This window comes from Perca flavescens, chromosome 12, assembly GCF_004354835.1.
Source record: "Perca flavescens isolate YP-PL-M2 chromosome 12, PFLA_1.0, whole genome shotgun sequence".
Classification (NCBI taxonomy): Eukaryota; Metazoa; Chordata; class Actinopteri; order Perciformes; family Percidae; genus Perca; species Perca flavescens.
In genome coordinates, this window is record NC_041342.1 from 28,647,752 (window position 1) to 28,662,148 (window position 14,397).

Sequence of the window (14,397 nt, forward strand, 5' to 3'; positions counted from 1 at the left end):
TCCATATCCCTCACACTGTCTTCTCAGTGCACCTTTAAACAAAGGCAGGAAATGTGTAGTAATATTTGTCCTTTGTCCTTAAAATCATTAGTGTCTGTTATACTGTATATATGCAGACATCAATTCAAAATGTAGGCCTGTGCCAAGTCTTCAATGGCATAGTTTTGGGTCACCATCCACAGCTGACATATGAATTCATGTTGAGTGACACGTAGCGCTACTGGATGGGACTCAGGACTCAGGAGGGATTAATAATCAGACTGGATTCATTATTCCTACCTGGTGTGGCTTTTCTCTTTACAGTAATAATGTATAGTCTTTTTAAAATATACATTCATTTCATGTATGTCAAGCTCATTTTTACCATGTCTTTCTTTTCTTTCCCTAAAACTCTGCCCCTTCTCATCTCTCTGTATGTTCCTGCAGCTTTGCTTCCGAGAGATTTTATGTAACCATAAACCCAATCTGCATCCGTCTGTGTCCATGTAGGTCTGCAGGGTCAGCTATGGTATTGGATTCTGCTGGGAAAAACTGCCGTCCTCCTCCTCAGCTTGGCCTATCTGGCTGTAAAATGCAAGAGAGGATGAGAAGAGAAGAGAAGGATCCAGATCGCTCTCTCCACAACAATGCTTTGTTTCTACCATTCACTTTTCTGCATTCAAGCGTTTTAATATCAGTGAAGCCGTTCCAGGATTCATCTGTTCTGAATGCTACAAATTATGTTGATTTTCTTGCTTCTTTGGAGACATTTTTAGACGTTCATTGTATTGCTTGATTTGTGTTACATCAAATAAATCTTGCATGTAAATGATTTTTATTTAACTCCTTATGTTGTGTTCTTTTTGGTATAAATAAACTGTAACTTTGTGGTGGTGTCACGTGAACGTTGACCAATAAAACTGAAAATACAATTGAAATTGAATTGTTTTTACATGTTTAGTTGTTGCGTACATTTTTCAATTACAATTATATTCATAGTTTTAATCATAACACAAGTTCTCAGGACACTTTACACAAAGAGTAAGTCTTGACCACAATTTACAGAGACCCAACAATTCCCCCAAGAGCAATTGCACTTACTGTGGAGTGAGAGAGTGAGACACACAAAGAAAGGGGGGTTCAACAGGGGGTTTGGGGCCCCTAGGGCGTCCTCAGAGTTACTGCAGGGGGGCCCACCAAATTATTGTTAATATTTTGAAAGTTTGTCATTACAGAAAAATACTTTGCACATCTATAACGTGTGACAGGTGCGTTAAAAGGGGGATACGTAAGTCAAAAGTTGCAAAGAAACTCCCGCACACTGTCTGACTTGCAAAAAATAAATGTAATAGTAGGCAACTTCGGTACTAGACCATCATCAGGCAACATGAATGAAGGGAGTTTCTTTGCAACTATGAAAGTTATTTTCAAAAATGAAATTGTCAAGCAAATTATTAGCAAATATAAACCAGCCTATTTGTGAAAAAAAACATTGATGATATAGCTACATCCACAGATACAGTTCATACTAAGGATCCACTGTGCCACATGTAGCCTATGTTTAACATTAAAACTTGATTTATAAAATCATACCAGCGATTATTTTAATAGCTTAGTATTCTATGCACTAAAAAGGTAGGCCTATGTATAAGGATTTAGGCTGCCCTACACGCTATTGTAGGCCCAGTTTAATATGCAACTTATTTTTATACAGTCGCCTACGTAGTAGGGGGTCCCTGCTCCGTCTCTGTCTCTCAGTTAAGGGGTCCTTGGCTTAAAAAACGTTGAAGACCCCTGATTTAATCAATTAGTCCCACTCCGAAGCAGAGGGGGGCGGTAATGCATCTCATGCTGTTTGCCAACCGCCGTTGTAACTCAAAAAGACGAGGAAGAACAAGAAGAAGAAGATCCAATGTGGCGGCGCCCTACAGCAGCATTTACTGACAGGCAATGACTTAGGTCACAGTAGCAGCTTAAATATCGAAAACTCTATAAGACGTAGGCTACATTGATACAGTAATATGCTCCCAGAAACGGCCCAGTGTTTAAAAACGGCGGCTCCGTTGTTTTCTCAAACCGTTTTCTTGAAGGATTTGAGACGGTTGTCCACACATGGAGGAGCCGGGGCCAGCCACCTTCAGGCCCGGAGGCACTTCGGTGTCAGCCGCTGTCTGGCAGCCAAGGTTCCCGCTGAGCGCAAACCCAGGGAGAGAGTGGAGATCCCCGGGCTGGAGATGGTCACCTACGGGGAGAGGATGCACTATGTGCCGGGGCTGTCTAAGCCCGTTCACCCACAGTGGGAGAGGGACTACAAGGACCCGAGGTATTACAGGGCTCCTCCGGCTCACGAGATGCCGCTGTGCAAAGACAAACCGTGCTATGTGTACAACCAGAGGACCAGCGCACTGGAAGGTATCATGGCACAGCTTTATTAACGTTAAACTTACAAGCACTTCGTTGTTATTTTTTCTTTCTTTTCCAGCAGTTCGCATTAGGCGAATGCAATTGCATAGGGGGTATATTTAGTTTCAACATTGGTGGGTGGGGGGTTAATTGTACCCCATAACATTTTGGGCACCGATCACTTTATTTCGTGCATCCTCCAGAATGGGGAAGAGCTTCTTCCCTCAAGCAGTCAGACTGTTGAACAACTAAACATGATGCACATTTTTCACACTGAACTGAAATGCACTCCTGCACTTTTTCCTCTGCTGCTAAATTCTATAATTCTATATATTCTACCTCCACCTCACTGTGAACCTAACTCATAACAGACAGTGTTACAAGTCTACTTATGCCCTGTCTTTTGTTGACTGTCCTGTCCCTTGTCTGTCTTAAAGGTCCCATGGCATGAACATTTATATATTTGAGTTTTTTAAACATTAATATGCGTTCCCCCAGCCTGCCTATGGTCCCCCAATGGTGATAGGTGTAAACCGAGCCCTGGGTATCCTGCTCTGCCTTTGAGAAAATGAAAGTTCAGATGGGCCGATCTGGAATCTTCTCCTTATGAGGTCATAAGGAGCAAGGTTACCTCCCCTTTCTCTGCTTTGGCTGCCCAGAGAATTTGGCCCACCCATGAGAGAGAGAGAGAGAGAGACATCATGGCTTTCAAACGAGAAAAGTGGCAGTTGGTCAAGGCCACACCCCTATATAAAAGCATCCAAAGAGCACCATGTCATGTGACCTTTTTAAAAACATCCTATTTTTAAAAAGACAGATAAACAGATAAGGGAATTCTTTTCAATTTATTTTGTTTTATTCCAATCATTTTTAGTGTTAGGAGAACCGGAGCACCCGGAGTAAACCTACACTTATTTAGTTGAACCTGCAAGGCTGTGAAGTATGGCAGGAAACCGGATCACCCGGAGTATGGTGATTGTGAGGCTGCAGTCCCAATCACTGAGCTGCCATGTCTCCTCCTCCGGAGAGAGGAGGGAGAGAGGAGGGATGGGAGATAGATGGGAGAAGAGGATGCCCAGTTCACACCAGACTTCAGCCCTGACCCTAGAGGGTAGTAGGTGGGGAAAGGGGCTGGGGGAATAGGAGTGAAAATAAGGAGTGGGGGGAGGAAAGAAAGGATGTTACTTCTCTCCTCTCCCTTCTCTCGTTCTTTTTTTCCGCCTCCTTTTCTTTTTTGAGTCTTTTCAATTCCTCCTTATCTCTCTTCTCATTTTCCTCTTTCTCTTTCTTCTCTCTCTTTGCTTCCTCCTTCCTCTGTTTCTTGTCTCTTTTCTCCATCTCCTCCTTTTCCTTCTTCTGTCTTTTCAATTCCTCCTTCTCCGCCTTCTTTTCCTGTCTCCTCAGCTTCGCCTTCTCCTTGTCCGTCTTCAGGGCCAGCTCCTGGAGGCGGAGCTGTAGAACCTGGAGGTCTGCGTTGTGCCGCGTGAGACTCTCTATTTCCTCCTCCTTTCGAGCCACCTCGATGTGCCACCTGTCCTCCATCTCTCTGCCCTCTCTTTCCATCTCTCTGCCCTCTCTTTCCAGCTCCTGCGCTCTCTCGGAGATCACCTCCTTGGCAGCCGCCTCGCGCCTCACCCGATCTTCCAGAGCCGCCAGTTGTGTTTTCCACTCTGCCTCTCTCTGGAAGGTCTCTCTTTCAATCTTTTCCAGCTTGGCCACACACTCCAGCGTCTGCGTTTCAAGCGCCTTCTTTTCCGCGAGTACCTTGTCGATCAGGTCGTCCTTTTCCAGAACGACCCGGCTCAACTCGCCGTCAAAGGCCTCTTGCGCCGTCCTGAGCTCGACGACTACCTGCTCCAAATCCTTGTTTTTCAGTTTGAGACCCTTCATCTCCACCAGCCAGGCCTGTTTCATCCTCGCGTTCTCCTCTTTAATGGTTCGACTGAACCGGTTGAACTGTGAAGTCCAGTGGCCTTTGACTGACTCCGTGAAATTTTTTTCTTTGGTCAAACTCTCCTTAAGAAGGCAGATCTCTTCATCCTTCTCTCTCTCCATGAGTTTCCTGTCCTTCTGCAGGTTTTTCCTCATTGTTCTTTCTGACTGTAGGGCCTTCAAGATTTTGCCTTTCTCCTCCACCAGGCCAGCATTCACTGCGGTCAGCTCTTCGTTTAGTTTTTGGACCTCCAGAAGGGCTTTTCTGGGGTCCTCGAGCTGTGCGCTGGGTGTTTCGGGCACCATTGTCGCCATGATAGTCGCAAAAAAATACTTTTGAAGATATTTTAAAGAGATTTCTTGCGCTACTGGAGTATTTTGTAGTATAATTGCTGTATTGCAGTTTAGTACAAACGTGTTTTAAGTTTTGAGCTCTGTTCCAACAAAGATGTGTCTCTTAATGGAGGGCAGGTTTCAAGTAACTGAACAGGTTGGGTCTCTCAGTAAGATGTGTGTTCTGTGATCAAAGCCGTAGAACGTCATGGCAAGATGTGTGATGTCACACGCTTGTGACATCACACATTCTATACCTTCTATAGAAGGTCATTAAGGAATGTGTGACATCACACATTCTAAACCTTCCGTGACATATTGGCTTTGAACACATACCTGGCATGCATCTTACGGAGACAACCTCAGACATCGTCTACATCGCGATGTGCGCATGCGCGATAGTCCCATCGCAGGACGTTGCAATGTTGACGCTACAACTTCTTTGCTGCTTGATTAAAAAAAGTAAACTTTCACCGTATCTCCTTTTACACCATCGTTACCGGCCGAGCCTTCCCCTTGTTTAAGACAGGTAGCCATGTGGGCAGCGTGCGTCTGTGAAGTAACGTTAGTCCGACGGGGGTTGTTACGGGAAGTGAGGCTCTCCGTGTGTAGTAAAGTAGCGTAAGCGGCAGCTGCCGCTGACGCAGTGATGCACACACTTGTCCATGGGTAGTGAAGCTGCAGGGGTCAGTCAGTGGGCGTTTCCCAATCTGTGTTCTTCTATTGACTTGTGTTCCTGTGTCCCTGTGAAACGTCATCTCGTGTTGCCAAAGTACTGTCCCAATACACAAGTTCGCATTTCGCAAAGAACAGTTAAAATTCCCGGATGTATTCTTGACACGCCCATTTACCGAGGATACATCGGTTGGTAACTTGTATGAACTTCGCAGCACCTGTATCCCAACATTCATTTCGGCATTCAATGATGGTTGGATTCATTGTTTGGATTTCCAGTACATAGACAGTACAAAAACGGGACAATTTTAACAATTTTCGCCATCTTATTCATCACTAAATTCACTTCTGAGAACATTTTAGGCGAGAAATGAACGGTTTATATTTCGAATATAGGCAGTCTTGCGAAAATCTTTGCCGAATTGACAATTTGCTCCAAAGTTTTCGGAGTTTTCGGAGCTCCATAAATTGACGCGGCCGCCAGCTTGCGCCTGCTTGGGCCACTAGCTCGGCGCTCGGACAGTCTCACTCGGAGACCCCGCTGTAGGACCCCGGAGGTCTTTTAGACCGGTTCCGTAAATAAGAGGCTTTTATTTTGCCGTTGACGGATCGTTTTTTTTAAAGATCACAACACATGTGCATCTTAAGATTAACGGGAACCTGTGTTAACTGTCTTTTTGGAGTTAAACTCAACAAGCACACACACATACACACACACACCGCAGCAGGCAGAGGAGAGATATACCATAGACTGTATATTATATGAGATATACCAGTTTCTTTTCGGGAGACTTGTTTAAATTACGCCATAGGCTATAGCCTACATTATATTTTGTATTTAGTTCATATTTTTGGTGTATTTGTTTTCTGATTTATTAGAAATTGAGTTTCAGTCTGTATGATAAATGTACAGTTGTACATAAAGTGGTAACATGCTATGACATGTTATGTAGACTAAAGGGGAGACACCAACCTTCTAATTTCCAGTACATTACATTACATGTCATTTAGCTGACTCTTTTATCCAAAGCGACTTCAAATTAAATGCTTTCAACCTTGAAGGATTATTTTTATTAAGTAGTTTTAAGTAGACACAGTTTTTGATTGGATACATGTTTTGAGCCCCCTGTTATTTTTAAGTCTTCTTTTTACCGCTACTCCTTCAAAGGTATAATTTTTCATAACCTTATGACACTTCAAATCCTCTTCTCTCTCTGTCTCAGGTGTGCGTCAGGCTCTGTGGTTGACCAAAACCAAATTGATCTGTGGTCTGCCGCCTCAGCTCCTCTCATTGGCAGAGAGTCCTGCCAATCAGATACCAGATCAGGATGAACGTGTGCAGAACGCCATCAAACATGCTCGCTTCTGGGACACGACAGAGGAAAGACCGGGCAAAGAGAAATACAGGTAGTGTGTCACAACATTGTTTCTTTCTTTCTTGACCTACTTACACATTTAAAATATTAAAAAGATGCACTATATTTTTTGCAAGGGAATGTAAAGGAGCATTGCCTAAAACCCTCCAGTGGGACATGATCAGCAGAATGAGCTGTGTGCCCCACCACAGTAACAGAGGCAACGTGTAGCATAGGGTTATGACACAAACAAGCACCATGTATCAATAGAGCAACTGGAATTTGAAAAACAAAGTAATTAGCCTAGTCAAGACTGTTTAGGAATAATGTATTTCAGTTAAACACAAAATGAGGCCGCTGTAAATAATCCTTTTTCAGAGGAAAAGACGTGAGGTTAGAACCCAGTTATCAAAAAAAAAAAAGGTTGGATGCATGAAACAGTTTTTTTTTTTTTTTTGTCCATAACTGGTCCATTTTATGTTAAGTCATTGGGCAGGTGGGGTTAGGTCGGGGTTAAAATACAGCACTTGGGATAGGGGCTACGAAGGACACGGGCACAGGGGGACCACTGATGTTGGAAAACACTTAAAACATCCTTTTAAAAAAACAGGTTAGGTTATTTAAAATGCCTTAAAAGGGACACTGTTATTAAAAGTTGGTTAAAAGCCACTCAGCGGGAGTATACAACTTTAAATAAAAGGGTCACCTCCACACATACTCGGTCTTTCTCCTGGAAAGATAAAATACACTGCTCTCAAGCTCGTTCGTGCTTTCTGTTTCCGCTTTGTCGCGCATCGCTGAAAAAAATAGTCTAGTCGCGTGTTAAAAATCCTGGCGCACCAGCGAGATCTACGTCATTTTGATGTGAGACTGGCGTGTGCGAGTGAGCTCGGCTACGGCGACTGTAAAGCGGCCCTTAGGGTTTGAAAGAGATTGAACTTTGTGTGCGGGAATTCAACACCCAAAGTAGCTTTGCAACAAGGTTTGGTATCTTTGCTTTCTCCATAGGAAAACTATGGCTCACGCCAGCACAAAGCCATTTTGCTACTAATCATGTTTAGAGAGCATTTGTTAGTTAGTCATATATCTTTTTGTATTTACTAACCTTTTGTAAATGAGCCATTGTGATTCATCTCTGCTGATGATGAAGTGACTTCTGTGTTAGATTCCAAGGTCTAAATGTGTCATACCCCCTAAAACACTAAACACTGTACTTTTACAGTGCTTGTTTGGGAAATAAATAACTCTCCTCACTCCCGCTGTTTGTGTGTATGTGCTCCTTTCCCAGCAACACTTTGCTCTTGAACCTGCTCCATCTGTGTGCAACTCTACAGTCCAGCCACCCAGCGATTGGAAGGAGGATCTTTGCTGAGAAATACTCATTGGCAGCCACATGGAAAAGAGGTAATACACTCTCTTGGATTACATTGTGTAACACATACCCCGTTTAGTGTTTGACCACTACTAGTGCTCTAGAGTAGAGCCAGACTGATATATCGGCGGGCCGATATTATCGGCTGATATTAGGTATTTTCCAAACGATCGGTATCAGCATTTATAATGGGCAGTACATGTTTGTTTGTTTGTTTGTTTGTTTGTTTGTTTTATAAATATTCATTTATCAGAATCGTTTATAATGACAAATAAATGATTCTGATAAGTGAATATTTAAAAAAATAGAATAAAAACGGACAAAACATCCTTCAACCATATTATGAGTGTTGGCGTTGCATAGTTTGTCCACCAGAGGGAATTAAAAAATAAAAGTGTATATTGGCCGATATATCGGAATATCAGATTTTTAAATCACCAAATATTTGTATCGATATCGGCCTTAAAAATCCTTTATTGGTCGGGCTCTACTGTAGAGTAATGTTTTTACTAGTGACTCCCCGTTTAGCATGCTAGTGGGCATGCAGGTGGCCCAGTGCACATTCCTGCTGATGATTACATGCTATTCCACTGATCAACAGTTGACAGCAATACGCAGCAATGTGCCAACCAAGGCAACAAAGAAGAAGACTGCTAAATGGTATATATAAACAATGCAATATTTAAAACATTTCACATGAGATGGAAGATTTATTACAGGAAAAGTGAAAACATTGGCTGGTTGCGCTAGAGGAAAAGTCAGAGGATCACCTCATCTGTGGGGACCATCGATGTCTTTACAAACTTTTATGGCTGTCCATCCATTCAGGTGTTAGGATATTTCCGTCTGGAACAAAGTGGTGGACCGACCGACTGATTAACGGCAGACATTGCCACTCCTGGAGACAATAAATAAGTCGTGAAAATTGGTTCGAGCTGCCTGAAATAATAATAATGGATCTGAACATACTGAATGCATTCTAATGGACTCCCGTTTTCATTCTATGTTTGGATACCAGGTGAGGACCTTTTCCAGATTCGAGGTCAGAATGGTTTACTGCAAAACTGCATGGATCCTCTCCCAGAGGTTTCTGGGAAACAGGAAGTGAACGACACAGCAGATCACGTCCTGGAAACCTTCTATCCCGTCTCCCCCACCATCGACCTGCAGAAAGTAAACCTGTACAAAGAGGCGAACTGCTCAGGTGAGAAGACCCCCCCCAGTCCTCCTCCCTGTCACCGAAATCCTGGTCCAATAGTAGTGCCAGTATACAAGGAGTGTCCAGTTTGTCCAGTGCTCAGGCCTAATTAAATCACATCTCCATGTTATCCAATCAGGTTTCAGGGGTGACTACCCTTATCCCCATGCCCACACACTTTACTTTCTGGAGGGAGCGGATCCTCGCTGTAAGCTCCGGCCAGAACAGTTCAGAGCCAAGATGTTCATGTTCACCTTTGGAAACGCTCTGGTCCGTGCACACAACCTGTATGGGGTGAGGATTTACAGCGTGTCTTTATACACAACAAATCTGTGAACATACTGTACTACCAGTTGCTGATCCACATTCTCCTGTCTGTGTCTGTGTCTGTGTGTGTGTGTGTGTGTGTGTGTGTGTGTGTGTGTGTGTGTGTGTGTGTGTGTGTGTGTGTGTGTGTGTGTGTGTGTGTGTGTGTGTGTGTGTGTGTGTGTGTCAGCCCCAGCCTAAGCGTGTACTAGATCGTCCTATAACAGTTCAGGCAGTAGGGACCAACGGCAGAATTTTCCAGTTTATGGTTTTCCAGCTCAACACCACAGATCTCTCAGGAGACGACGGCATCAAGAACCAGGTGCTTCATTATTTTTTTTTTTTTTTAAATCAACAGCTGTATGGGTTGCTATGTGAGAAAGTCCAAGTCGCCAACCGTAGTGGCTTTGAAGGGACATCTTTGCGAGGACATTTGCTTCTGCATAGGTAGAGTAGACAAACAATACAAGACAGTACAGAACAGCCAGCAGTAAATACCACGAAACTCAGGTTTGGTTTAATGCCACAGCTGAAAAGGCAGCTACAAACGTGAGATATAATAAGATGAACAACTATAAGCAGTATGTGTGAGCAAAACTGAAAATGTGCTTTAGCACATCAACAAACTAAACAAATACTTTTTTTATTTTTTATTTAGCAATTATAAGATGTCATGGGTTCTTGAAAGCTAGCTCTGAGAAGTTCGTAGCTTGGTCCTCTGTGAAATACGGCGGCCGTAGACAAAATCCATAGACTGTTAATATGAATGGACAAAGCATCCGGTTTGGCGAAGTGCTGCAAATGCGGAAGTGCCTTAAACCTCCGTTCTATCTGAATTCCAGCAGAGGGAGACACGTGCGGTTGCAAAAGGAGTTCATTTTATGTAGAAATCTATGGGAAAGTGACCAACTTCTCACTTGATCTATTACCTCGGTAAACATCTTCATAATGAGTTTATGGTCTCAATCGCTAGTTTTAAGTCTTCTGCAACACAGAATGATGTTCATTTTATGAATTATGGTCTCGTTGATTTTAAAATCGGCGATAAAGAAGGGGGTGTTTTAGGGCGTGGCTACGATGTGATTGCCAGTGAAAGTGTTTAACGTAACGTGGCTCCTCCCTCTCGTCTAAAATCGTCACATCCGCAACCAGGACGGCTGCGCTCGTAACGGCAAACTGGACGACTCCTAGCAGATCTCCACAAACCAATGGGTGACGTCACACATGCTCTGTCCGTTAATATTAACAGTCTATGACAAAATCACGTTTGGAACATAGACATAAACAGTGGAGCTGTTTGAGAAGTTTCTATGGAAGTTTGGTTTCTTTGGTTGGGACTCCATTGGAAGTGATTGCCACTGCTGTGAATTGAAGATGACTACAGGTGCTGCCCTCATAAGAACAAGCTACAACCTTTTTAGAGCCACCTTAAGTCTCCTTTAAGGGTGTTCGTGATTCAATCAAGAGTTTTTCAGTGGAGTAATATCTTCAACATCAATGGCTCCCTCTCGTATTTAAATAGTATGGAAGTCAGGTTTCAAAGAGATCAGGACTTTATGAGGATATTGGGACTGTATTTTTGCACCACACTACTGGTTAATGCTTTTATTCAGGACTGAATAATATGCTGTAAATACATATGCAAAGAAACTTGTCCTCAGAAAGAGTGTTCATCGATATTTTTGATCAAGTAATAATTAAACAGAAATATGTGCTGCTGTTTTCCAAATCAATCAGAATTAAATATCAAAGAAAAAAAAGATGAAGAATAACTTTGCTGCTTCTTAATTCATTTTCTGCTGGATTTTGAAATGTTGTCTGCTACGTGCAGGTGTGGCTGGATGAAGATGTTGAGCTCTACGACTTTGCAAAAGTCCGACCTCTCATCAAGAAGAAGCAAGTGAAGGTATGATCACAATCAACTTTTGTCTGTTGGGAACCGCCCACTCACTAACAAGCTTATGGTTTGTGTCCACTGTGGCGTTTTTTTTTTTGAAGGCGGGGGATCGCCCGCCAGTGGGCTTGCTTCACTGACCACTGACAAGCAAAGAAAACAGGCTACACCTGATTGGACGATCGCTGTCTGCTCCCGGGAATTCAAAACCGACCATAGTGGCGGCTCGTTTGGAAAACGTTCTCTTATTTTACGAAAATAGTTCACCGCGATGTGTTTCTGAAACATTTATTTGCGACAAATAGGCTATGTAGTTTCTGAATGTCTTTGTTTCAGATCGACAAAGGTCAGTTTAAAAAATGTTCGTGAGTTTTTGAAAGGCAGCAAGTCGTGCTGCCCGCCCTTGATTTGCATAAAGTAGCCTGGAGCGCTCATTAATGTGTATATAATAACTAAGTGGGTTAAGGCAAATAATAGAAAAGCTAGAACAGTCCGGTAATTCAAACCATGAGGAGCAGGTGTAACGGGCGTTCACTTCTCTTCATTTGTGTCCAGTTAATAATGTCGCCGTTAACCCTCTGATTGCCGCTGATGGTAGTCTCTGCGTTGTGTTGTGTGATGGTTGGAGACTAACGGCTGACAGTTGGACCCCAACAGAAGAACTACAGACAACTCCGATGTCGTTGATCGCTTATGGCTAACAAGCCTTCGTGATCTGAGGGATAAAAGCCCGGTCTCAGTAAAACTACTCCATATGAAATAAAGTAATAATCAAAGGAAACTTACAATAAGGATTTCTGTGGCCAAGCTCAACAACTATTAAAAATAACTATGAAACAACTACTAACTGACAACTGATCAACGGTACAGGATCAAATAGTTTTATTTATATTACAGTACACAATCGCCCGAGGCATACAAACCCGGTCGGACTTGTTCCCCCAGGGATGGAAGTTTTATAGCTGGACTGTAACCTTGGATACTGTAACCTAGTAGCTTGTTAAATATGAAATAACAGTATGAAAATGTACAACTACCAAATAAAAGTAAAGTTACTAACAAAATGAATTAGAACTAAAACTGTGTTTTTAATGTAACATGCAAGAGGCATATGTTACACGGGCAACTCGACACGTTGCACGGGCAACCAGATACAGTATTAGGGGACCACTAAGGTCTATATAAAAGAGACTTCAGATACAGTATTAGGGGACCACTAAGGTCTATATAAAAGAGACTTCAGATACAGTATTAGGGGACCACTAAGGTCTATATAAAAGAGACTTCAGATACAGTATTAGGGGACCACTAAGGTCTATATAAAAGAGACTTCAGATACAGTATTAGGGGACCACTAAGGTCTATATAAAAGAGACTTCAGATACAGTATTAGGGGACCACTAAGGTCTATATAAAAGAGACTTCAGATACAGTATTAGGGGACCACTAAGGTCTATAAAAGAGACTTCAGATACAGTATTAGGGGACCACTAAGGTCTATATAACAGAGACTTCAGATACAGTATTAGGGGACCACTAAGGTCCATATAAAAGAGACTTCAGATACAGTATTAGGGGGCCACTAAGGCCTATATAAAAGAGACTTCAGATACAGTATTAGGGGACCACTAAGGTCTATATAAAAGAGACTTCAGATACAGTATTAGGGGACCACTAAGGTCTATATAAAAGAGACTTCAGATACAGTATTAGGGTACCACTAAAAGCATAAAAGCAGCATGTCATAGAACCTTTAAATCAGTGTGGGTGAGTGTAAGTGTCTGCATTTATGACACAAGGAGACAAGACATAAAATAGTATTAGTCATTTAGTGGGTAATGTAATCTGTCAACATCTTAGGAGAACAGGAAGTGATGAGAGGAAGCTTGGCAGGGCCAAACCTCTCATCTCCATAGATGCAGTGAACGTGCCAACACTGATAACTGTGACAGGACTACAGCGAGAATTAAAGGAAAGAGCAGCAGATTGTGGAAGGAAAAAGTTCTCAAGTCCAATTCAGTGGCTAGTTCAGATGAGTTTTATTCACTGTGCAGTAGAGAAAGAATCTCACGAGAAGCTGTAGGATTCTCTCTGACCAGAATGAGTTTTCTGGTCAGAGTTTTATTATTATTATTACAAAGTTACAGGAAGCAGACAGAATATCAAAGCTGAGAAGGCATTCACTAACAAAACTATTTGAGTAGATTTGCATAGACTCCATGCAAATCTACTCAGTTTTGTTTATCTATGCCATAGAACCAATACGTCTGCTCAAACTATTGGAAAAACAGTCCTCTGTTTAAACAAGGAGTGAGCTCCGCTGGAGTTGGCTCCGGCTCTTAAACAAAAGGTCTGTGTCACAGCGACCAAAGTAAAATGCTACTAAACACTAAGCTAGAGAAAATGCAGACAGACCTCATTAATTCAAACTATAAGTTTGTTGAACAGAGAAATAATAGGAACCTAATCAGTGAGCAGGAAAGAGGATATCAGGATAAAATGAGACTAAAACTGTAAGGTTATTGTTTTCTTTCTTTTTTTTTTCTGCAAGAGTAAAGTTGAGTCATGCTGATTGGTTGCTGTGTGTCTCCCTGCAGGTACCAGCTGGTCTGGCAGGATACAAGCCTGAAACATTCAGCAAGTTCTTGGCTCTGTACCTACACGGGGCTGTGTAGGACTGTAGGGTGTGTCTGTGTGTGTCTGTGTGTGTCTGTGAGTGTCTGTGTCTGGTCTCTTACCACAAAATCCTCCTTTCCTTTAGTCCAGACATTCATCACACCGTATTGTCTGGATAATTTGGATGGACTGAAACCACAAAACCCATTTCAACACACTGACTCCATGCCTCTGTTTGTTCTTGTAACTGTGAGACCTCACTCAATAAAAATGTTGTTCCGAATATGTACTTTAGTTGTACTGTACTTTAGTTTTCATGCCTTACTAGTGTGCA

The 14,397-nt window shown here is 42.5% G+C and overlaps 1 protein-coding gene across 1 annotated transcript; it reads left to right on the top strand.

Moving 5' to 3' along the window:
- Window positions 1-1,801: 1,801 nt before the first annotated feature.
- Window positions 1,802-14,352, top strand: mrpl37 (mitochondrial ribosomal protein L37). The gene is made up of 8 exons (XM_028593173.1): window positions 1,802-2,391; window positions 6,546-6,729; window positions 7,966-8,081; window positions 9,068-9,253; window positions 9,387-9,541; window positions 9,744-9,875; window positions 11,385-11,459; window positions 14,045-14,352. The coding sequence occupies exons 1-8, from the start codon at window positions 2,001-2,003 to the stop codon at window positions 14,120-14,122; spliced, it is 1,317 nt and encodes a 438-aa protein (XP_028448974.1). The 5' UTR covers window positions 1,802-2,000; the 3' UTR covers window positions 14,123-14,352.
- The last annotated feature ends 45 nt before the right edge of the window (window positions 14,353-14,397 follow it).